This window comes from Phyllopteryx taeniolatus, chromosome 8, assembly GCF_024500385.1.
Source record: "Phyllopteryx taeniolatus isolate TA_2022b chromosome 8, UOR_Ptae_1.2, whole genome shotgun sequence".
In the NCBI taxonomy this organism is placed as follows: Eukaryota; Metazoa; Chordata; class Actinopteri; order Syngnathiformes; family Syngnathidae; genus Phyllopteryx; species Phyllopteryx taeniolatus.
Genome location: NC_084509.1, coordinates 2671522 through 2696762, shown reverse-complemented (window position 1 = coordinate 2696762; position 25241 = coordinate 2671522). Strand labels below are relative to the sequence as shown.

At 41.2% G+C, this 25241-nt stretch overlaps 1 protein-coding gene across 1 annotated transcript; it reads right to left on the bottom strand.

Annotated features, from left to right (window-relative positions):
* Window positions 1-498: 498 nt before the first annotated feature.
* Window positions 499-24757, bottom strand: tlcd2 (TLC domain containing 2). Its single transcript, XM_061782315.1, has 4 exons — window positions 24165-24757; window positions 23958-24040; window positions 18646-18728; window positions 499-3175 (listed from the first exon to the last, which is right to left on the bottom strand). The coding sequence occupies exons 1-4, from the start codon at window positions 24341-24343 to the stop codon at window positions 2795-2797; spliced, it is 726 nt and encodes a 241-aa protein (XP_061638299.1). The 5' UTR covers window positions 24344-24757; the 3' UTR covers window positions 499-2794.
* Window positions 24758-25241: the final 484 nt, after the last annotated feature.

Here is a 25241-nt window from a genome sequence, read left to right as displayed (position 1 = left end):
CAGCTGATTGGTGGGATCACAGATAGGAATAGGTTGATGTGACACGTCACAACGCAGTGTCACATGTCTGTGTGAAGTTGTCGCTAAATGTAAATGGCTGTTCATTATTTGTTCCATACAGATCACAAATGTTGTGTTATTGGCACACGCAATTCTTTACTTGCATAAACATACTAAAAGGAGTTACCAAAATATATTATGGAGTTTTCGTTTTTCAAGCGTTGGTAGTTATTTTTTCAAAAGCAATTATTTAAAGATAAATATCTGTCGTGCAGGGTGTTTTGGTTTTTGGGGTGGCCTGTATGGTCTTTCTTGCTTGGGAAACACCCGTGTACGTCAGGCAGAGGTGAAAAATGAAAGCTTTGTAATGGCACTGAAGGGGGGGAAAAACGTTGTGGGACTGCTCTTCTCTTTTGTGGCTGACACGAATTACAACAACACAACTGCATGACAACAATGTCAATTATTGTTCCTCAAAAAAAAAAAAAAGACAAGGTATCTAGAATGATTATCTTTATTATAACATGAAATAATGTTATTTTATAAACATATAAATTGGAGTGTGATGTAGAAAATAATGTGTGCCAGAAGATATAAGTGATATTGACACTAAACTGAGGTTGTTTTCTCTCAGGTATCTTGTGCTTTGTAATTCATGAGATTCTCACAAGTGTGTAATCACATTCACAGACACACGTCCAGTTGCAAAAAAAAAAAAAAAAAAAAAAAAAGTTACATTGCACTGGTCTAAAGAGGTCCTGCAAATGACATAACAGTATTACAGATCTTTATAAGGCTGCTGGGATAAAGACTGAACAGCACTTCCACTTTCTGATTTGAACTGATGGTATGCGTTCGGCCGGGAAGAAGTTTGGGTGGACAACTGAAAGTCCAGAGCAGAATCTGTTTTGTAGTCCAGTGGACTCCGTTAATAACAGATTTCATTTAAAAAAATGTTCATTTTCATCTTTAACGGAACACTTCTTTCAGGACAAATCAATTACAAATATTCACAATTAACCCCCAAAATAAAAATTGACAAAAAAATATAAACACAAATAAACTGTGATGTGTCAAAGACTGTGCGCACCTATGTGTGTTAGACTGTTTGCAGTACAGTGAACTCCCATATATTCGTGAATTCGACCACTTTTTGGTGGAACCTAGATCCTCCATTTGCTGAAAATCTCAACTACTTGCTGTTTTTGTGCTCAAGTCAAAGCAATTAGCTTATTACTATAGCGCCATCTGATGGTAGAATGGTGTTGTTGTTGTTGTTAGATTTAATTCATTGATGCGTTTTTTGACTGCATTTGAGATGTCGTTTTGTTGGCGGTCCATAAATGCACCACGTGCACAGTCAAAAGTGAGTCAAAAGTGTTTCTGCTTTTCTCCTGATGCTTAAACTGCAGCACCTGCGACCCAATCTCGGATAAGCGGTAGAAAATGGACAGCTGGATGCTAACTAACACTATTGATGAGTCAAATGTGAAGGTGTTTTGTGTTGAATAATTTAAATACTGAAAGTTGTAACATGTAACATGAGTTCATGATTGTGTACCATCGAGAAGCATGCTGTTGATGCTTTATGATCCTGTTTTAAGTGCTTTGCTGCCATCTTGTGGCATGTACACACAATTGCATACCTTGTTCGGGGTAATTATTGACAGATTTTCACTATTCGCTCCAGAGCTTGGTCACCGTATTCATAGCTCTCAGATGTTTTTATTCCAACATTAACCTCACAACCAGGCATCGATCACTCATTAAAAGAGATAATAGCGCAGGTCTCCACACAATTAAGAAACCTCTCTTCCTGCCTCATTAAAGCGGACATATACAAATTCGAATTTTATTTTATTGTTTGTATTCAAATATTTGAATTTGTATTCAAATGATCAATGTGACATTGATCATTATTGTGTGTGCTGCCTATAATTCTTTATCCTTTGTGTAGTTTAATGACAGAATCGGACAGACCTTTTATTGAGACATCTGGGAACTGTTTGAAAGTGTGTGTGTGTGTGTGTGTGTGGGCGGGGGGGCATAACATCTGTCTCCGAAATCACTGAGGTAATTACCGAGTGTACTGTCCTCTAAAGGCCATTATAAGAATAACAGTTCCCATAAGGCTGATAACTGCAGCAACACAGCAAAATACATCCAGAAATGCTTAGTTTAGACTATTTCACAGGTTTCTTGTGAGCTCACAAAAGTGGTGACACTTGGCTGCTTGATTTGAACATTTGGATATACAAAGGGGCAGTTTATGTAGCTCATTTGAGATCTTTACTGGTAATAACACTACTCATATTTTTTTCAGTTACTGTGCATGGGCCAAATATATTAACACATGGGAAGATCACCCTTAATATGTGGATTGGTTGTGCCACATTTGACAATGATTAACAATGGTCTTTCTGACAGAGGCAAATGTGTTGAAAGCTTTCTGAGGTAGTAAGTGGCTTGAAGTTAATCTCACAAAAATGCATGACTAGTTTAAATAAAGTTTAGATTTGATTGATTAATTCATTCAGTGGTGATGGAACCCAAAGCCATACGTTACATATACGATGATATACATTAACGCCATGAAGTGTTGCTATGGAGATGCTTGTGAGCTTCACTCACCATAAGCTACATTTTGGAACACCCAGTCAGCCTGTGTAGTGATGCAATAGTGTAGCGTTAGTATGAAAAGGAGAAGAGAAATGCAGCTGTCAGTGAGGCCAATCAACAACAAAAGCGGAAATAAACGTACCAAATCTAACATGGTGCCAAAATGAATTCTCTCTTATGTTTCCTTGTCTTTCTTGGCCTCCCGAGTGCTGCTCTTCAGGAAGTCACTCCTGAGCAGCCGGTAAAACAGGATGATGTTCATGACTGTCATGATGGCCAGGCCCACGCTGCCCAGAGTGTAGGCCAAGAGGGGCACCTTGTCTCTGTTGAGCACCAGCCAGCGGGTCATCCAGGCCAGGGTGTTGATGCGGAACACCACGTAGGTCCCCAGGTTGATCATGCTGTTGACCCGGTAGACGGTGCTGGCGGCCTGGTTGGCCATGCGCAGGATCTGCCTGAGGTGGAGGAATACAGAGTTGATCTCCACCAACAGGGCTACCACGGCGAAACCCACGTAGCGGTACAATAGCACAGACAGGCCAAAACAGGTGATCACCTACAGGGAGACACAGGAAAGAAACATGGTAAAGTGGAAAAAAATAGAGAATACAGTGGTGCCTTGACTTAAGAGTTGAATTTGTTCCATAACCACACTTGTAACTCAATCCCCCCCCCCCAATTTTTTTTTTACAATTTCTAAAATGTATTTTAATTGGAAAAATAGCACACACCAGTATTTTACTTTATAAAAACATACAGGAATAATTAAATAGAATGTGAACAATTAAACAATTTGTGCATCATGATAATTCAATGGGCATTGTGCTGCTCCTTTTGGTGTGCACGGCAATACAATACATATGGACATACTACATATAGAAAAATACAGATTTGATGATGAAACAGAAGCATCGCAGTAAATTAGAATACTGTAGATCAGTTGACTGTATTTCAGCACTCTGATTCCAAAAGTGAAATTCATAAATTATACATATTCAACACAAGAAAATACTTTCCAGAACGCCAGTTCCAAACTCATTTCCATAGTAAAATCTTTTCGACTGCTTCTTATGCAACATTCTGATTTCTTGAACATGGTACAAATGTTGGGTTTTGTTAGCTGTAAGCTAAAATAATCAAAATAACAAATACACTCATAAACTAGTTTACTCTTTGTTGTGAATCTATATAATGTTTTTTTTAATTGAACTACAGAAATAATGTTTTCTAATTCTAATTTATTGAGCTCTACCTGTGCATCAAGGTATTGAAGAATACTGAAGACATCAGTAGTGTATTTCAGTGTTTGACAGGATTTAGGAGAAAGGTCAACACACCTCTGCGAAGCAGTTCTTATAAAATTCTGTTGAATAACAGCTAACATTAAATACCCACAAGGTGGCAGCATCAAAAAAGCAAGCAATATAACAAACAGGGCCCTCATGAGATGTGACATACTTAAAATATTCCAACCAGTAACATCCGATGTTTGTGCCAACCCACTCGCAAACAAACACTAGCCATTCCAAGTCAAAATGATGCAAAGTGAATAGTGTGATAACTTGGTGTCATGGGACCAGGTTGAGACGATACCATGTGAGCAAAAGTGACTCATGACAACTTGAGTTATTTTTTTTTTTGAGCCGTTACTTTTGCTAAAGACTTGAATCAAATTTTTTTTCTGTCACCGCTAGATTCAGTAGTTGGCACGGGTTTGCTTATTTTACATTTGATCATGATGATTTACTGTGTATAAAAATAATTGCTTGAGCCCTCTGAATTTAGTCTCAGTCTAGAGGCAAAGCTATGATGGAGTACTAGGGAGCGGCCCACTGCTAGGGAGAGTCGTGTGGTCATACGACTCATACTTTGCACCACATAAATTTATGACACGATCAAGAAAAAGACGCTTCTCAATTTGCAATTCTGTTGAGCTCTGTTGCTGTGCCTGTTCGACGCTGAACAGTTTATTTTGGTTGTGTTGTCCATTTATAACATTGCTTTTGGAAGAAAACTAACAAAAAACACTGACACCAAGTTGCTGGTTGCCCACATATAAATAAAAATTATAAAACATGATGACTCACATTTAATAGTTGTAATTAACAGTAAAGGAGGAGTAACCCCATTTCTGAAATTAATACGATACCAAAATTGCTTCTGTTTATGCTTCTTATCAGTACACATGTAAACCTTCGACTCTCTGGACTAGATGACAATGGTAAAAAACAAAAGCATTTATGAGGACACACAGAGTGGCCCAGCTGGGGTCACAGCCAAAGGCTAAAGAGCACTGTGTGTAGGACACACGCTGTTAAGCACAAAAACAAAAGGCACAATGATGAGGTGGTCATTTTATAACAAAAACATTGGAGGCCACGAAGCGCATGTCTGGTTCTGGCTGGTGTCTGGCTCACCTCCTGTAACAGGAAGCACTGTATTGCAGCGGTAGCATTAGTAACTTGGCAAGTATTTACTATACTGCATATCTCTCGTCATACTGCAACAATCTCACCACCTTGCAAGAGGAGTCCAAATCAAAGCAGTTAGACAAATAAGGTGAGGCCAAAACAAGGCCACCGCAAGTAGGTTCGTTGTAAGAAGGGTGTCGGGCCCTTAGAATAGTTTTATGACTAATGTTGTTGACTCTAGTTAGTCAACAACAACAAAAAAATACGAATTTTAACGCAAAGGCGACAAGACAAAAAGGTTAGCAGTGACCTGATTTGTCTCAAAAAAGGACCAACATTTTCATGAAAACTCTAAAGGTAGACATAACGACATTACGTCACACAAACTTGCTCAGTTTAGATCATCAATGGATGAGATCAATGTGGATGTTAGGCTTTTTATTTGGCTTTTTTTGCAACATTTGTACTAAGGAAGGACCAGGCCCAACACTAAAACTGGAAACTAAGTAAAGTAAGCGGATTCACATTCAAAGCAGAAAAATTCCAGCGCCAGGTTGTCAATTGTTGTTAAAGTTAATAATATATATTGAGTTATTGTTTTTATGTTTTACGAAGTCTGATTAGTTATTTTAATCTTGTGACAAAATGTCCATAAAAACATTGCTTGTACATTTAATCAATGTTTTATGATGGCGACGATTTGACCCTGGACAGGAGTATTTTTATTTCTATTTTTTCCCAATAGAAATTTTGAATAGTTGCACTAGCAGACCAGAAGTGGATGAAAAGGCATGATTTGATAACTATTTCAATCTTAGGAAACAGTAAAAATAAATGGACAAATACTGTGTCGAATGGTGGATTGTGTGTGCATGTAGTATAAACATTAATAAATGCCTTTTTGAATACAAAAGAACGACAGAAAAGAAAATATACTGTAGCTACAACCTTGAAAACATTATTTCGGTGCGGATACAAGGGAATAATCAAATAGGATGTTTCGAACTCGATGGTGGTTATCCTTCCTTTATGGTTTATGGTTAAATCCATCACTAATCTGGGTTGTTAAACACTGATAAACGGGCAGCTACCATGGCCATCGCACAATTGAAGTGACGAGAAATGTCACAAACATCACTCCATGACTCAAACGATGCATCAGAAAAACTAGAAATGGGAGAAAAGCGCAAAGTAGTGAGAGAAAAATGTAAACCAAACTAAGTTCTCTGTGAGCTTGAATGAGACCTGGAAGCCATCCATGGAGCAAAGAGACCAATTTCTATGCTGCTGCTGGCTGGCCTGACTGAAGGGGAATCCCGGTAATTCCCAAATAGCCGGTGGTGATCAGTTGACAGCTCCGCCCCTCTCTTCACCCGACTGTCCAAGACATGTGGCCGCAAGTCCGATGACACGACCACAAAGTCGATCATCGAACTGCGACCTAGGGTGTCCTGGTGCCAAGTGCACGTGTGGACACCCTTATGCTTGAACATGGTGTTCGTTATGGACAATCCGTGATGAGCACAGAAGTCCAATAACAGAACACCGCTCGGGTTCTGATCGGGGGAGGGGGGGGGGGGGGCGTTCCTCCCAATCACGCCCTTCTAGGTCTCACTGTCATTCCCCACGTGAGGATTGAAGTTCCCCAGCAGAACGATGGAGTCCCCAGCGGGAGCGCCCAGCAACCCCTCTAAGGACTCCAAAAAGAGTGGGTACTCTGAATTGCTGTTTGGTGCATCGGCACAAATAACAGTCAGGACCCATCCCCACCACCCGAAGGCGGAGGGAGGCTACCCTCTCGTCCACCGGGGTGAACCCCAACGTGCAGGCGGCGAGCCGGGGGGCAATAAGTATGCCCACACCTGCTCGGCGCCTCTCACCGTGGGCAACTCCAGAGTGGAAGAGAGACCAACCCATCTCGAGAGCACTGGAACCAGAGCCCAAACCGTGTGTGGAGGCGAGCCCGACTATATCTAGTCGGAGCTTCTCGACCTCACACACCAGCTCAGGCTCCTTCCCTCCCAGAGAGGTGACATTCCACGTCCCTAGAGCCAGCTTCTGTAGCCGGGGATCAGATCGCCAAGGTCCCCGCCTTCGGCCACCGCCCAGCTCACACTGCACCCGACCCCTATGGCCCCTCCCACAGGTGGTGAGCCCATGGGAAGGGGGACCCACATTACCCTTTCGAGCTGTGCCCGGCCGGGCCCCATGGGTTCCCCAGTGTTGTTGATCGAATAATACCTACACAATTACAAAAAAAAATAATATGACTCACATGCATTTAATTCTCATTTACGAGGGATGGACTTCAAACCTTAAACTGCATATGTTGGTACTGAGTGTATGGTATGAATTTGAAAAAACCCGCTAAGTACCATTCAGGTCACTCCTACTTATGTTATCTGTACATTACACGTCTAACGGTGTCTTAAAAATCACTTACAGACGCTCCTTTGTTGTTTTTGGCAAGGTTTATCACTGGCCCAACATTGCATCCATCTGTAATAAATGTCCGTGTGAAACATGGGTTCCGGCGGCACAAACATTGTTCCGGGGGGAACTTTTTTTGGGTCCCAGTGGAGCGTCGAGGGAAAGATTTTGTGTCGACCTTTTTTTAGGTCGACTTTACTGAATTATTAGATTTTCTTTTCTCCCCAGCCCGACCCACGACCTAATGAGAACTACAGAAAATCGATGCATTTTTGTATGGATTTTCACCAAAAGATATGGGACTATCCTTGTAAAAATATCTACTCATCACAAATTCAATTACAACCCCAATTCCAATGAAGTTCTGACATTGTGTTAAACATAAATAAAAACAGAATACAATGATTTGCAAATCATGTTCAACCTATATTTAATTGAATACACTACAAAGACAAGATATTTAATGTTCAAACTGATAAACGTTATTGTTTTTAGCAAATAATCATTAACTTAGAATTTTATGGCTGCAACACGTTCCAAAAAAGCTGGGACAGGTGGCAAAAAAGACTGAAAAAGTTGAGGAATGCTCATAAAAAAAACCTGTTTGGAACATCCCACAGGTGAACAGGCTAATTGGGAACAGGTGGGGGCTATGATTGGGTATAAAAGGAGCTTCCCTGAATAGCTCAGTCATTCACAAGCAAAGATGGGGTGAGACTCAAATCTTTGTGAACAAGTGAGTGAGAGCTCATCTAAAATGGAATGATGCAAAGTGTTTTTGGAAATTGTGGACGTTGTGTCCTCCGGGCCAAAGAGGAAAATAACCATCCGGACTGTTTTGGACGCAAAGTTCAAAAGCCAGCATCTGTGATGGTATGGGGCTGTGTTAGTGTCAATGGCATGGGTAACTTACACATCTGTGAAGGCACCATTAATGCTGAAAGGTACATACAGGTTTTGGAGAAACATATGCTGCCATCCAAGCAACGTCTTTTTCATGGACATCCCTGCTTATTTCAGCAAGACAATGCCAAACCACATTCTGTTTTTTATTTTTGTTTGTTTGTTTTAACCGCTTGACTGACTGGGAGCATTTCCGGGGTGTGCATTGTGCAAAACAACATCGGTTAGGCTAAGGACCCCCGAAAATGGCACCTATGAAGAGACACGCTTACGAAGCACAGTTTAAACTGCAAGCTATCAGTTACGCGGAGGAACATGAGAATTGAGCAGCCGCGAGAGAATTCAAGATCAACGAATCCATGGTTCGCAAGTGGAGGAAGCAGGAAAACGAGCTTCCCCAAGTCATCAAGACGAAGCTGAGTTTCCGCGGAAAAAATAAAAAATAAAACGCGGAAACAAGGCGAGGTGGGCCGAGTTGGAACACCAACTTGAGCAATGGATTAATGAGCAAAGAACAGCCGGGAGAAGCGTCTCTACAGTAACCATTCGACTGACTGCAATAACTCGGAGCTTGCCATCATCCCGGGAGGCTTGACGAAGGAACTCCAACCGCTGGATATCCGTGTAAACAGGGCGTTCAAAGTGAAGTTAGGGGCGTGGGAGCCATGGATGACAGATGGCGAACACAGCTTTACTAAGACGAGGAGGCAGCGCCGGGTGAGTTACGCCACAATTTGTGAATGGATTGTGGATGCTGGGGCTAACGTGTCTGCTTGTACTGTTGTTCGAGCTTTCGCACGGCAATGAGAGTGACTCGAACCTGCCGTGTTTGATTGAGAACTTGCCCAGCTTTTCATTTCGGATACATAAGACGAGGACTTTGATGGATTTGTGGATGAGGATTGATCAAAAAATAACATGAGTACATTGTTAACTACTTCAATAAAGTACAACCGAACTCAGTTTTGCTCCCGCTGCCTTTTTAAAAACATTGTTTTAGCGTGCATGCATACTACCGTATGTTTTAAGCTAGCATATGTTTTACCATGCCTGCACCCAATAATACGGTGCGCCTTATGTATGTGTTAAATACAGAAATAGACCCTGTAACTGAGACTGTGCCTTTTAATGCGGTGCGCCCTATGGTCGTGAAAATACGGTACATACTGAACTGTTGCAGCCAAAGTCACGCGACCTGCATTTTCTCCCTATGGGCTCAATTAAATGCTCTCTATACACACTACTGCAGGACCGGCTTGTGTTTCCAACTTCAAAAAGGAAACATTAGGAGCAATTACCTGAACGCAGTTACATACACGGGATGAGGTGATCCGAATGGGAGGGATGAAGATATAACAACCAAAGAAAAGAAGCAAACAATCATCACAGGTCCAACAAGTTCAGATGATAAGAATGTTTGTGACCTTCAGCATGAAAAGATTAGACAGGACAGGAAAAGCTGGGAATGATAAGAAAGGAGAAAAATAAATCATAAAAAGACAGCTCACTTACATCCATCCATCTTCCGATCCGCTTTATCCTAACTAGGGTCGCGGGCGTGCTGGAGCCTATCCCAGCTATCTTTGGCCGAGAGGCGGGGTACACCCTGAACTGGTCGCCAGGATGGACTCCGGTGAGTGCCAAAACAATGTGAAAACTCGCTGGTTCCATTTTTTTTGAAAAATAGTACGCCCGCGACCCTACTGAGGATCAGCAGTACAGAAGATGGATGGATGGATGGGTAAAGGTTACATTAAATGTGGAAAATGTTTTGAAATGATTTATCTTGGTCTCATTTTCTTATATCATGAAAACCTGGAATTTAAGCAAGGGTGTGTAGACTTTTTATTAGACTTTAGACAGATCTGATCGGTATCGGACGATAATTAGCATTTTATGCTGATCGGCTTTAATGTCATAATTCGCCGATCTGATCAAAAGACATTTACTCTGCGACGCCATCGTGTACAGTATATATGAATCCAAAAGCTAGTTTATTTTTAGCCTTGTCGCATGTTTTTTGACGTAGTATTGTAAATATCAGACAACCAATAAATGTTTTTTTTTTTTTTTTTTTTTTTAAAACACGTCGGCGGTGTGGGACAGACAACACGTAATGCCTGGATCAGACTGCAAGACAAATTTGGTCTTTCGCGATTGCACTATGTCAGTCTACTGCAATAAAATCTTGGATTCCGATACCACCGCATCCCGTCTTTTACAATCACTGAGCTTTATCTTGTCAACTCGAACACGACCGCATACACTCATTACCATGGCGACGACAGCAACAATGGATCCCGTCGTGTGTATTATAAAAACAAAATGGGGGATTTTCATTATTCATTACAATAAAGTAATTCAACTACAGTATATCCATTATTTCTATCATGTTGTAATGTTGGTTTGACCTGACTGATTAGAATACAAGACCTGACAAGACCAGTGATTTCCAACCTTTATGAAGCGAAGACACATATTTTCCAATTGGAAAAGCTCACGGCACACCAACAAACAAAAATGTCACAAAAAGTAGATGCACAGTAAATACTGTATGTACTTTCTGCCATCTAATAGAAGAGCATTTATTTGTTCTCTCGGTCACTATGCCCCACTGGCATAAATATAGATACAAAGATACATTATTTCTTGAATATGAATAATTTTTTTGAGCAGTTAAGTAAAATTTGATAATTTCCCACGGCACACCTGAAGATTGCTCATAGCAGACTAATTTGCCATGGCACACTGGTTGGGAATCACTGGACTAGAGAATGAATACTTTTGAAGATACTCATATACAGTTGACAAGTACATCCAGTAAATGAACAAGTCATTTAAATAGAGACACTGCTCCATCGTGTGATCGGATCGGTGATATGTTATCGTTTTTTTAAACTCGCTGATCGGCCCCAAAAAGCCTGATCGTGTAAAGCCTACTTTTTATAGCCACTGTAGGTAGTATGAGGGGATTTGGGACGATGCCGTTTGAAGAGGAATTATTCGATGGCACGGACAGGGGTGTGAAGTTCAACACCTGACACTCACTAATCCTCTCATGTTGTTTTGGCTGTTTTATATGTCATACAAAACACTGTAGATGAACATTAGTATTATGCCAGATCTCTGTGAAAAAGGCTTTGTTTAAGAAAATGTTCCATCTGGGCATACGTGAGAACTGTATTTCAACACCAAAGTACTGTAAAATGTCAGCGCAAAACAGAGTTTTATCTTTTTGTACTTACGCTTACACCACTAACGTGTAACATAGTCACATTACTTGCACATATCAAACCCGTACATATGCTGATGAAGGCTATTCAAAAGACATTTCCAATAACACATTCATGTGTGTGTAGTATTTCTTTACAAAGTAACATTGCCAACTACTGACCTATGGTCTATTTTGATAGTTTTTGCAAACACAGGATCGTTTTGTCTTTGCATAAAACCTTTCCTGAGGGTTGTTTGAAATATGATCTGAATGAAATTCCATGATATCGCACATGGTTGCTTTTTCAAAATAAAGGGGCCCGCACCGTTTCTGCTTTGACATCAGACGAAGAGAAGATGGCAGTTCCAAGCCAGCATCATATCCAAAATGGGGCCGGGAAATCGCTAATAAGACCTACAAGTGTTTATAAAATTACAACTGTGCCATGCAGAATCCGCGGCACCGTTGATGGATAACTCAACGGCTGTACGGTTGGTTCACATACATTATTACAATCAGAGGCAAAAGCCCAAAGGTTATCAATGGTTATAAACCCTCTAAAAGCATCCAGTGGAGACCAACTGAGAAATGGCAACCATGCAGCCTCTTCTCAGAAACAGTAATCATTAAACCAGAGTTCAACGTTTCAAAACACATCCGTCTTGAAGACAGGGGGTGGTGGTGGCCGTGACCGTTATCATGCGACTTCAGTTAACTCTTGTCGCCTGACAGCAGGTCACGTTAAAGTCATGGGCAGTTTTGTGCAGAATTGACCAAATGAGCCTACAACAAGATCACCCAGCATAACATTTCATCATAATTATATTATTGAGGAAATGTTCTTCTCTATCACAGTAGATATACAGTGGGTATGGAAAGCGTTCAGACCCCCTCAAATTTGTCACTCTTTGTTATATTGCAGCCATTTGCCAAAATCATTTAAATTCATTTTGTCCCCTCATGAATGTACACACAGCACCACATATTGACAGAAGAAAAAACGGAATTGTTGAAATGTTTGCAGATTTATTAAAAAAAGAAAAACTGAAATATCACACAGCCATAAGTATTCAGACCCTTTGCTCAGTATTTAGTAGAAGCACCCTTTTGAGCAAAGGCATGAGTCTTTTTGGGAATGATACAACACATTTTTCACACCTGGATTTGGGCATCCTCTGCCATTCCTCCTTGCAGATCCTCTCCAGTTCTGTCAGGTTGGATGGTGAGTCTCTCTCAAGTTTCTCCAGAGATGCTTAATTGGGTTTAAGTCAGCGCTCTGACTGGGCCATTCAAGAACAGTCTTCAGAACAGAGTTGAGGACTTGCATGCTGCCAGAACTAAGACAAGAGCATGCAAAATCCTCTTTGACCCTCTACATCCTGGTCACCAGTTCTTCCAGCTCCTTCCCTCAGGTCGGCGCTACCGAACAATGCAAAGTAAAGCTAGCAGACATTCCAACAGCTTCTTCCCTCTTGCCATTAACTTCTTAAACAGTTAACTTACAATTGCAACATGCTGCCAATTTTTTGTCTTGACTTTGTTGTCACATTTGTGTCGGGCCAATTATACATTACTCGTGCACTCATTGTAACAGTCTCGCCACGCTGCACTATTTGCATATCTGTTGTTGACCAATACTGGCTACTCATGTGCCTGAGTAGCATCTGCACAATCGACTGAGTAGTATCTGCAACATTTGCACAATCGACATTGTCCCAGATTATCGCACTACTAGTCACTTTAAACTGCATACATTTCTTGAAGTCTCTGCGCCTTTTGCACAATGGTCATTGTATCTGACTGTTGCTCTTATTAGTCATTCAAACTGATGTCATTGCTAGAAAACTCTGCATCTTTTTGCACAATTGTCCAAAAAAATAAAAGAATTGTAACGGCATTGTCAGATTACTAGCAACCTTTTATTGCTCAGTGACTGTTTTTCTCAATGTCTTTATGTCTCAAAAGTATTCTCTGTCAATTGACTTTCTATTGTCGTACTAGAGCGGCTCCAACTACCAGAGACATATTCCTTGTGTGTTTTTTGACAAACTTGGCGAAATAAAGTTGATTCTGATTCTAATGATTCTCATTTGCTCTGACATGCACTGTGAGTTGTAAGGTCTAATACAGACAGGTGTGTGGCTTTCCTAATCAAGTCCAGTCAGTATAATCAAACATAGCTGGACTCCAATGAAGGTGTAGAACCAAATCAAGGATGTACAGAAGAAATGGACAGCACCAGAGTTAAATATAAGAGTGTCACAGCGAAGGGTCTGAATACTTATGGCTGTGTGATATTTCAGTTTTTCTTTTTTAATAAATCTGCAAATATTTCGACAATTCAGTTTTTTTCTGTCAATATGGGGTGCTGTGTGTAAATTAATGAGAGAAAAAAATTACATAAATGATTTTAGCGAATGGCCGCAATATAACAAAGAGTGAAAATTTTAAGGGGGTCTCAATATTTTCCATACCCACTGTAAATACACTAAATTAAGAGATCAGAACTCCGATCATGATCTGTTTTCGCCTGCTTATATTTATGGTTCAAGCCATGGACCTGGGTGCGGTTGCTCCAACTTGCCCGTCAGCATAGCTTTAATAAATAGACGCCTCCACAAACGGCTCGCACGTCAAATGTTAATCAATACCACCTCCTTCATTGAATTAATTCATGCTTGGCTTTCCCTCTCTCCAGCCTCTTTAGTATGCATGGCACATACCGGTATGTATTGGACTGTGTGACCCATCTTCAGCTTCCGAAACACAAACAAGTCCAACATGCTCGGTTCTGTGGGAAAGAACCGAACATGTGGATGCTCAGTTTTGTCCCTGATGCTGATAACTAAAATTCAATTGCAAGTGACTTGATAAGAACTGCAGATATATCACAAGTGTTTTTCATTGGTTCCGTTCTATCTCGCAAAACCCAACAACAATTCCTGAAGAGTACAATACATTTTTTTTTACAAGACTAAGACCGCGGTGGACAATATTTACCCTGCAAGAATGTTTAAATTGCCTTTAAATAGACAACACCACACAACGCTATCATTGGCGGAGGCAAGGGAAGTTATGCTCATTAAACCTCTCTTTAAAAATATGAAAAACTACTAAATCGATAGTGGTGGGCAGCCACTTAGGCCAAGAAAGAATATATTCAATTTTTGGTGAGGACTTCGCTAAAGGTCCTGTGCACTGTTCACTGGGCTCAGCATAAATGAGTGCAAATGAATGCTTTTTATACATCTACTGTATTAGTGAACACAAGAACAAGTTTCAGATTTTTGCTGACAAGATGCAACTACTGTATTGTTGAATTCTTGTGAATTACAATGTTGTAGTCGAACATCATTGAATTAACTTGTTAAAAAAAACTGTGTGCACATTAACAAATGTTATATAGAATTTCTAGTATAGTACGAAAGAGAAAATGTATTGATTTTGAAACAAAACTCAAGGTTTTCTACCAAATATGTTGGAATGTTAGCATATTTCCATAGGAAATAATGGAAATCAAAGTAAACATTTCCAGGTTCAAAATGTTGCTGGGATAGAGGCTTAATTAAAATACTGACAATGATTAACATTGGATATATAACAGTGAAAATAAGTTAACCACTGTAATATTAAAACCAATTCATGACTTTCTGAAGTAATGAGATGTGAAGTGATCATAAAAGCCTTGTCGCAGGCAAGCCTACCAAAAAAGCCCTATGCAACTTCGATAACAGATGACGCGGTGGTCTTGCTGAAGTCTTGCACAACGTCAAACATGAAGATGGTTGGATAGCTATGTTTTTGTGGGACTTTTCAGGCATATTTCCCCGCCAAATGTAGGCGCGGTTTCCTAAACGGTATGACCTGCGGGTTGTTTTTCAATGAAATCCCTCAATGATAGCGAAAAAATATGGACTACAGTTACAACACAAATATTTGGAGGGGGTGGACATATTTGTGGAACGCCACTCAGGAAGCTGGAGGTTTAGTGTTGGGGTGAGTTTGTTTCACATGAGAGACTGAGGTTCAAGTGGACACCAGATGTCTCTCCTCTTGTCTGGGTCAACACACAGAAAATGAGGGGAGACCCGAGGGGCTCGGCACTAAAGGGATGAGACAGCTGAGAAATAAACACATTGTTTACCACACAAAAATGTCCACCCCCCCATTCTCTGAAACATTTTGTTCTCCATGCCTCAGTATGTGTTGAGGCATAATCTAATCGTAATGCTGTAGGGTAAACACATCAGGAGCTCACAGTTACTAAGAAAAAAATTATAATTGTAAAGACTCAAGAGCAAGGAGAAGAGCCATGAAAGAGCAGTTTCTCACACACATTGACATTAAAAACTGCTGCCTTTCTGTGGAAGTCCCCGTTGTATAACTATGACAATTACCCACCAAAGTGTGACCTCCACAAGACAGTGAGAGATGACCTATGGTATCGGGCAAGGAAAGTGTTGTTGTTTATTTTTCTAGAAGTATTTTTCCCCCCCAAGAAAATCCCACAGATGTTTGTTTGGGTTTACATTTGGGGTATTTGAATGTTCCATCAGCGCCTTATGTCTTCGCTGAAATCAAGCATCCATCCATCTTCTCTACCGCTTGTCTTAGGCTCGCTCGCGGGTGAGCTGTAGCCTATCCTAACAGACTTTGAGCAAGGGGGACGATACACCCTGGACTGATCGGCAGTCAATTGCAGAGCAACATAGACAGTACTAGAGAGATCGTTACCGAGGCGACCGCTCGGTTAGGCGCCATCTTGTAATGTATTCCATTAGTAAAGGCCGAGGAGTCTAAAAGAAGCCAAAGAAAATACAGTACAACTTCCAAAACCCAACGTCCCACCCAGCACTCATACAGTTCTGTGTTCAACCAATATTTTCTGAAAAAAAGTAAGCCACTAAAGTCACACAAAAACAAGCATGACGTCATGCTAGACCTCAGCATATCATGCTTACTGTGTTGTTCTTTTTTTTTTTTTTGGGGGATGCCAACACAGAAGAGTACATATGATGGCAAAGAGGGAAAATAAGAGGATGACCATTGAGCTGAAAATGTTAATTTATGGTGACCTAGAAAAGCGTTACACACATTTGTCTAAGCCAATAGGTAATTGGATTTGCCCTAATGCCAAGTACATAAATATACTGACCACTACTCACAAAGGTCAAGGGTGATCACGATCAGTCTACTTAAAGTGCTAGCTTTTTATATTTCTATTAAATTGGGGGCAACCTATTTTAAAAAAATAAATAAATAACCAGACATCATTTTCCAAAGGCAGCATGGCGGAATGTCATTAAGAGTGGCTGTGGCATGGCCCACATAGCTCTCAGCAATAAGATGCACGATCCCCTTCAGTCAAAAGGAAAGGGAGAGAAGATTCCATGGAATTATTATTATAATTTTTTTTTAATAGTTGTCCTGGCTTGGAACACCAGGAATTAACCACTGTCACCACAAGGAGTCTTGCAAATAGTAAAGACAACAGTGGCGACAGTCAACAAAAGATGATATGCAGTCATTCATTTATACCTGCACTGGATTGGGCAAATACATGTTTAAAAAACAAATTGCTTTGTTTGAGTAAAGATACTGACACTATAATCCTCATTAAAGATTTTACAACTGTGCAGCATTCATTTAATATTCAGTGATAATGTGGTTTCAAGCTTGGAAAAACTGACCCTGTAATGAACCCTAACAATTATCCACAGAGGACTCTTCCTAGATATCATAATGACATGTGCAGTTGTGCTGGCAGTCCAAACCTCACTTGACTGTACAAATACTGAAGATCCTCCAGTTTAGTTAGCTCAGTCACGTTGATTATATGCTATTGCATCACTACAGTTGTAGGGAAAGAGTGAGCAAAAGAAAGCCCAAAAGTTAAAGGAAGGAAAACTGGGAGAAACCATGAATGACAGTATGGGGGGGCGGGCATTTGAATGAAAGCCTCATCCCTTCCTCGCTCTGGTGACAATCTGGAGCCAGCTGGCCCAACCAAACCCTCCATTTGTGGCCTTGCAGGAAGGGAAGGAAAGAAATGGAATAAGCAATCGTCTTTTAACCCAACACTGGGATGGTGCTGAAGCCAGTTACCACAAGTCTTTCAGTATGGTACTCTTTACAATATGTTTTCAAAGCAATCAATACATTGTGACAAAGGTTTGCAATTATGATAGTTCAAAATATTATTTACGGTGACGAATGGAAATCAAAAAATGGTTCCTCGCTGAAAATACCCATCCATTTTCTCTCACGCTCGTCTTCATTAGCATTGCGTGTAAGCGAGTAACCTATGCCAGTGGACTTTGGGAGGAGAGGCACACACAGGGAGAACATAGAAAGCTAAGATATGACCCTAAAACCTCTGAACTGTGATGTAGACATGCGAACCACTAGCTTAACGCGCTGAACCCATCCATTTGGTTTATTAAAATTACAATCTAAACCGATCACATTTTGGAGGTTTTGAGGTACATGACTTGCCAAATTGTGCGGATATGTGTATTTTGGTAAAAATGTACTTATTCCATTAGTCCCAGAAAAAATAAATAATAATAATAATGCTAATGTTCCATTGCAATATTGCAAAATTGAAGAGAAACATCAACTAGAAATAATGGTTATAAATATTCACAATGAGTCATGCAAGGTCATTTTCCCTTTTAACTTCCCCATTGGATTTTCCAGCATGCCAGGGGAATACTGAGCTGATCCAACCTGTTCGTGTAGACGACAGCGCTGTGTTGGCAAGAGAGTGAGAATTTGACTTTGTCAAGGCACAAAGTGCCTGGAGCGGTTGTTAGGTTGCGCAATGATTGTCGCTTTATTCCTTCCTCACTTGTTCTTTGTAATAAGACAAGAAACACGGGTATTTTTGTCATCTCCTCATTTTCACTTCTGACGGGTGTGCTGGAGCTCTGGTACAACTATTTCTATGCTTTTAATTTATAGTATTGTAGTGTACTGCCAGATTGGCATCTTGCAAACCTCAAGTTGACCTTTCATGCAACCCAACTTAAGGCCGAGCTTAAAAGCTTATTGTGTTTGAAGACTTACTACAATATGGTGCAAGGCAAGCTCCCAGAACTGACTTAACTTCTGGTACGTCACCATGTCAAAGAGGTCATAGATGAAGTAACCTGTTGGGACAGAAAACATTTCACCAACATAAATGTCATGATTGTTTTTGGCAGTTCATTAATTGACAAAATTACAACAGATTGACCGTCACAACAGATTGACTGTCACATCAAGGCAGTCAGGGGAGGACCCTGCTTCCATGACAACCGTGATGGCAACCAAGATGTGTCTTGGAGAGCGGAGCTATTCATATCCACGGACACCCACCCACCCCCTTACCGCCGCCAGCCGTATCCATGGTGACAGCTTTTCAGAATGCTGTAAAAATAATGGAGTGGTGAGGATGAAGGCGGCGGGGTGTGGGCGAGCGTGGGTCTTTGGTGAGGCCAGAATCAGGCACTTTATGTTGGCAATTTGACACAAAGACTGATGCGTGCTATGTTTTGCGATGAGAGTTTTAAGTCAAACCTGCATTACAATCTGTACATCCAAGCACACCAGGAAATTGTACTTTCGAGTATAGAAGTCAGACATTCAGAAAACATTCAGACATTGTTCAGTTTTTTCATGTTGCTGCATAAAAGAAACTACCTTAATGACAAAGCAAAAACTGAATTTTTATAATTTATTCACGATCCTTTCCTTTTTATGTCATATATTGTATAATGCAATTTAGAAGTTGGGTTAACTAAACTTCTTTGATTGCCCAAGGAGAACATTACCAATCGATTCATCGATTGTTTTTTTAAGGTACTAGAGATGCTGTCATATTTTAACTAGCCTTAGCTTAAATCATGTTGTACAGCGGTGCATTGAGATATGAGTCACCATGCTCCCTGTGTTTTGCAATACCAACAATCGCAAATCAAAATATTGTGATAATACCGTATGGCGTGGAAAATAAATGTTTTAATAATTTTGCCATAAGTCTGCAAAGTACCAATGGTGGGAAAATTAGAAGGCTGATGCCAGAATAATGGTTCTGACCATCATCATTGCAGGAGTCAGACAGTTTCCACTGACTTCCAGCCAAAGCATGACTGGAGCTATTGGCTGGAAAAAAAAGGTTTAGATGGGGCCTTTTTCCTCTCAAGCTCTTGCAGGATTCTGAACTATTTATTCCCTTTTAGAGAAAATCTCTTCTGATGCACTACCTTGGACACGTCATCAGTTATCATAATCATCATCAACTACAACCCCAATTCCAATGAAGTCGGGACGTTGTGTTAAACAGAAATAAAAACAAAACAATGATTTGCAAATCATGTTCAACCTATATTTAATTGAATACACTACAAAGACAAGATATTTAATGTTCAAACTGATCAACTTTATGGTTTTTAGCAAATAATCATTAACTTAGAATTTTATGGCTGCAACACGTTCCAAAAAAGCTGGGACAGGTGGCAAAAAAGACTGAGAAAGTTGAGGAATGCTCATCAAACACCTGTTTAGAACATCCCACAGGTGAACAGCCTACTTGGGAACAGTTGGGTGCCATGATTGGGTATAAAAGGAGCTTCCCTGAATTGCTCAGTCATTCACAAGCAAAGATGGGGCGAGGTTCATCTCTTTGTGAACAAGTGCGTGAGAAAATAGTCGAATAGTTTTAGGACAATGTTCCTCAATGTACAATTGCAAGGAATTTAGGGATTTCATCATCTACGGTCCATAATATCATCAAAAGGTTCAGAGAATCTGGAGAAATCACTGCATGTAAGCGGCAAGGCCGAAAACCAACATTGAATGTCTGTGACCTTCGATCCCTCAGGCGGCACTGCATCAAAATCCGACATCAATGTGTAAAGGATATCACCACATGGGCTCAGGAACACTTCAGAAAACCAATGTCAGTAAATACAGTTCGGTGCTACATCCGTAAGTGCAACTTGAAACTCTACTATGCAAAGCAAAAGCGATTTATCAACAACACCCAGAAACGCTGCCGGCTTCTCTGGGCCCGAGCTCATCTAAGATGGACTGATGCAAAGTGGAAAAGTGTTCTCTGGTCCGACGAGCCCACATTTCAAATAGTTTTTGGAAATTTTGGACGTCGTGTCCTCCGGGCCAAAGAGGAAAAGAACCATCCGGACTGTTATGGACGCAAAGTTCAAAAGCCAGCATCTGTGATGGCATGGGGCTGTGTTAGTGCCAATGGCATGGGTAACTTACACATCTGTGAAGGCACCATTAATGCTGGAAGGTACATACAGGTTTTGGAGAAACATATGCTGCCATCCAAGCAACGTATTTTTCATAGTGCTTATTTCAGCAAGACAATGCCAAACCACATTCTGCACGTGTTACAACAGCGTGGCTTTGCAGTAAAAGAGTGCGGGTACAAGACTGACCTGTCTCCCATTGAAAATGTGTGGCGCATTATGAAGCGTAAAATACGACAACGGAGACCCCGGACTGTTGAACAGCTGAAGCTGTACATCAAGCAAGAATGGGAAAGAATTCCACCTACAAAGCTTCAACAATTAGTGTCCTCAGTTCCAAAATGTTTATTGAATGTCGTTCAAAGAAAAGGTGATTTAACACAATGGTAAACATGACCCTGTCCCAGCTTTTTTGGAACGTGTTGCAGCCATAAAATTCTAAGTTAATGATTATTTGCTAAAAACAATCATGTTTATCAGTTTGAACATTACATATCTTGTTTTTGTAGTGTATTCAATTAAATATAGGTTGAACATGATTTGCAAATCATTGCACTCTGTTTTTATTTGTTTAACACAACGTCCCAACTTTATTGGAATTGTGGTTGTAATACTGTATATAAATCATGGTGCCCACATCGGTTAAAAAAAACAAAACTCCTTGGCATAGCTAATAATGCTTGCCCTTATGATTCAGAAAAGTAGTCTTTTATTCTGTTTAGTATTGTGCATGTAGTTTGAAGTGGTAGAACTGTACCGTGTCATACTGACAGGTTTCCTTGCATTATTACTGTAAGTAAAAAGGTAAAGGTATGGAAACAGGGTTGAATTTGATATTTTTAACTACTGTATTTTCACGACCATAAGGCGCACTTAAAAGTCTTAAATTTTCTCCAAAATGGACGGGGCGCCTTATGTGTGCACCGAGTTCCAACATCTATAAATGTTGTTGTGTGATGAGCGCTCCGCTTGACTTTTTTTTTTTTTTTTTTTTTTTAGCATTTCAGGGGAAGGGTGTGTGAAGTAGGACGCTAAAGCTTTGTAGTGTATTCAATTAAATATAGGTTGAACATGATTGAACCCCACTCCTCAGAACTGTGAGGCAGACGCTCTAACCAGTCTTCCACCGTGCCGCCTCTGCATCTTGTTTAATGCAATTATCAATACTACTGGCACACCCATGAAGAGAGGACAGTAGCACACTTTAAACGCAAATACTAACTGGATTTGTTCTGGACATAGCGGCGGAGTCCCTAAACAAGGTCTTCATTCAAGAAGCTGTGAACTATTGATGACATGCTGTAAGAAGGGTATCGTGGTGTCCCAGTGTGCACATGTGAGGCCAACTTCTTTCCAAAAATGTGCAAAACCTCAGAATTACACCACAGCTGTTGAGGGAGGCCACAATTTTCTAATGGAAACAAACTGTCCAAACCAGCGACTTCTTGCATTGTTGATGCCCCTATGACATCACAAACGTGAGTGGGGGTGACATGTGCTGCCACAGACCGGTCATAATGCACTCCATTGAGACGTTGAGACAAAAAGACGCTTCACTCTGCCAGTTTTAGGGCTGGGCTTCTTGAAAGAATGTTAAGCATCCCGGGAATTCTTGGGGGAGTCCAAACTGTGTGGCACGTGGCAAATTAAGTGTTGGGCGGCCGGGGCAACCCTTAAACAGTTGAAGGATTAATCGGGAAAATAGGAACAGCTGCTATTTTAAGACTGTGTACTCAGGTTTGGCAGATTGTTATTTCTTAAAGGAAAAAAACAACTCGAGACTTTCACGGAAAGGGCTGAGTGTTTCTAAGGTGGACGCTGCTGCTCTGCCGAAGTCAGCTGGGATAGGCTTCACCTCATCTGTGGACCCAATGAGATCAAGCGGTATATTAAAAAAAATGCATCGATAATATATAGAAGAGGCGGCCCGGTGAGCGAATGGTTAGAGCATCTGCCTCGCGGTTCTGAGGACCGGGGTTCAATCCCCGGCCCCGCCTGTGTGGAGTTTGCATGTTCTTCCCGTGCTTGCGTGGGTTTTCTCCAGGCACTCCGGTTTCCTCCCACATCTCAACAACATGCATGGTAGGTTAATTGAGAACTCTAAATTGCCCGTAGGTGTGACTGTGAGTGTGAATGGTTGTTTGTTTGTATGTGCCCTGCGATTGGCTGGCAACCAGTTCGGGGGGGAACCCCGCCTCCTGCCCTATGATAGCTGGGATAGGCTCCAGCACGCCCGCGACCCGCGTGAGGAGAAGCGGCTCAGAAAATGGATGGATATATAGAAGACAGCATGACCCCCAACAAGTACCACAACATTATGGTTATAGTTGACATGGACTAGAGAGGCATAAACAAATACAGTACACTAATATAATATATATATTTCCACTCCATGATGAATTATAATAAATATACAGTGGAACCTCGATTTAAGCAGCCCTGATTTAAAAAGGGTTCCAGTTGGAACTCAAAATCAGCCATTTTATGCACCAGTGAGGTAAGTTCTGATAAACTTAAAAACTTCTCAAACATTTTAAAGCTTTTTTTCAAGATTTATTTACGATAATTTTGTACTATACTGGTGTTTTTAGGCCCCCTAAAAAAAGTGCTTTAATTTAACAGACAATCTTATTTAACGGCTTATCCTCATTAGGGTCACGGTCAAGCTTGAGCCTCCTATCCCAACTAACTTTTGACTAGAATTTAGAATCGTCAATGAAGCTGACATGGATGTTTTTGGGATGTGGGAGCAGGAGGAAGCCCAAGTCTTCAGAGAAAACCCACAAAAGTACAGAGAGACAAATGCAAACTTCCCACAGGAAGCCCGACATCCTCAGAACCATGAGGCAGATGAGCTAATCACTTGTACACTATGCTGCAGCTTACATTTAATTACATTTGAAATGTACAGTATAATTAATATTGGCTGTGTATGTGTGTGTTTTATGTTTACTAAGTGTACACTCCATAGGACCACAACAGGTTTCCCATGTTAACTATGGTAATATGAAGAATATAAACAGTGAGGGCACACCCAGGCTGGAATTCCATCAACACAAGAAAGCCTCACAAACAAGGCACACACCTAAGTCGTTTTGAATCTGTCCATGTCAATCAATTACTCACCAATTGAAAAAGACACCAGTGCATGAGAAAACACTGAATGTGTCTCTATCAAATCTTCGGCCATCTCTGGTTGCAGGAAAAAGCTGGAAAACATCAAAAGTTCAGGCAAGAGATGTGTCAACTTTTTTTTTTTTTTTTTTTTTACTTCTTTGTTGTTGTTTTTTCTAATTAAACCGCTCATTAGGAAGTGAGTGGCGAAAAGCCTACCAAAGCACTGCCCATATCGCGGTGACGAGGCTGTGCACGAAGGACGTGGAGATGTTTCTCCATTTAAACGTGTTCCTGCGGGCAGCTTCCGGCACAGGTAGTCTGTCCACTCCGGTGTTGATAAATCGGAAGAATCCGTAGGATCCCCCGGTGGTGAGAAGGACCGAGCTCAGCTCCATGGCCCCGAAACCCTCTTAGTTGGTGAACGAAGGGTTGACGGCCAATGTGATGCCTACCTGTTTGTTTTGTTACAGAAGCTCCACAAAATCAAATGCCCATGAAAGCACCCCCAAACCCCCCCCCCCCCCCCCCCCCGACCCCCACCCCCAAAAAAAGGCGCTTGTTTGTTTTGATCGGTTGCTCTTTCAATCCAGAAGCGGAAAACGTGTTGAACTGACGCCAGGAGGGTACACGGCGCGCGTGGACTCGGAGGTGTAAAGCTTCCTGTTCTCAGGCGAACTCCCCCGGTAGAGATGGAAGGACAGCAAAGGCGTGGCGACTTGTCCACAGTTGTGAAACAGCCCCTGTTGTAAAATCTCGCCCTTGCTTGTGTAACTTTTTGACACCGAACGAAACCAAACAGACTGCTTCTCCCCGCCCTACTACGAGGGGGCGTGGCCACAAGCGAGCGTGTCTTGTGCCGCGTTCAAGTACCTCCTGAAAATCCACGATCTCGGGTTTCGAAAGATAATCGACCACCAGAGTGAGATCATATACAGCATGGGTGTCAAACTCAAGGCCCGGGGGCCAGATGCGGCCCACCACATCATTTCCTTGATTTTTGCTAAAATCTGTACCCAAATTCCAAATTGTCATAATAATAAACAATAATGTTGAGATATTTCATTTTTCTGTTACCAAACCCTTCTTCTACAGTAACTTAAACAATACTTGAACAAACTATTATCCTTGTCTTCTGATTTCAAAACTAGTTATCCCTCAATTTGTTGTTCCCATGAGCTCACCACCTGTGGGAGGGGCCATAGGGGTCGGGTGCAGTGAGAGCTGGGCGGTGGCCGAAGGCGGGGACCTTGGCGATCCGATCCCCGGCTACAGAAACTGGCTCTAGGGACCTGG

What these genes read in the sequence shown, in the direction of transcription:
- tlcd2 (XM_061782315.1), bottom strand. Translation starts at nt 24,343, where the DNA reads ATGGAGCTGAGCTCGGTCCTTCTCACCACCGGGGGATCCTACGGATTC. An exon ending in ACTGGTGTCTTTTTCAATTG is followed by an intron (nt 18,729 to 23,957) that starts GTGAGTAATTGA and finishes CTGTCCCAACAG; the next exon opens with GTTACTTCATCTATGACCTC. An exon ending in TTGCCTTGCACCATATTGTA is followed by an intron (nt 3,176 to 18,645) that starts GTAAGTCTTCAA and finishes GTCTCCCTGTAG; the next exon opens with GTGATCACCTGTTTTGGCCT.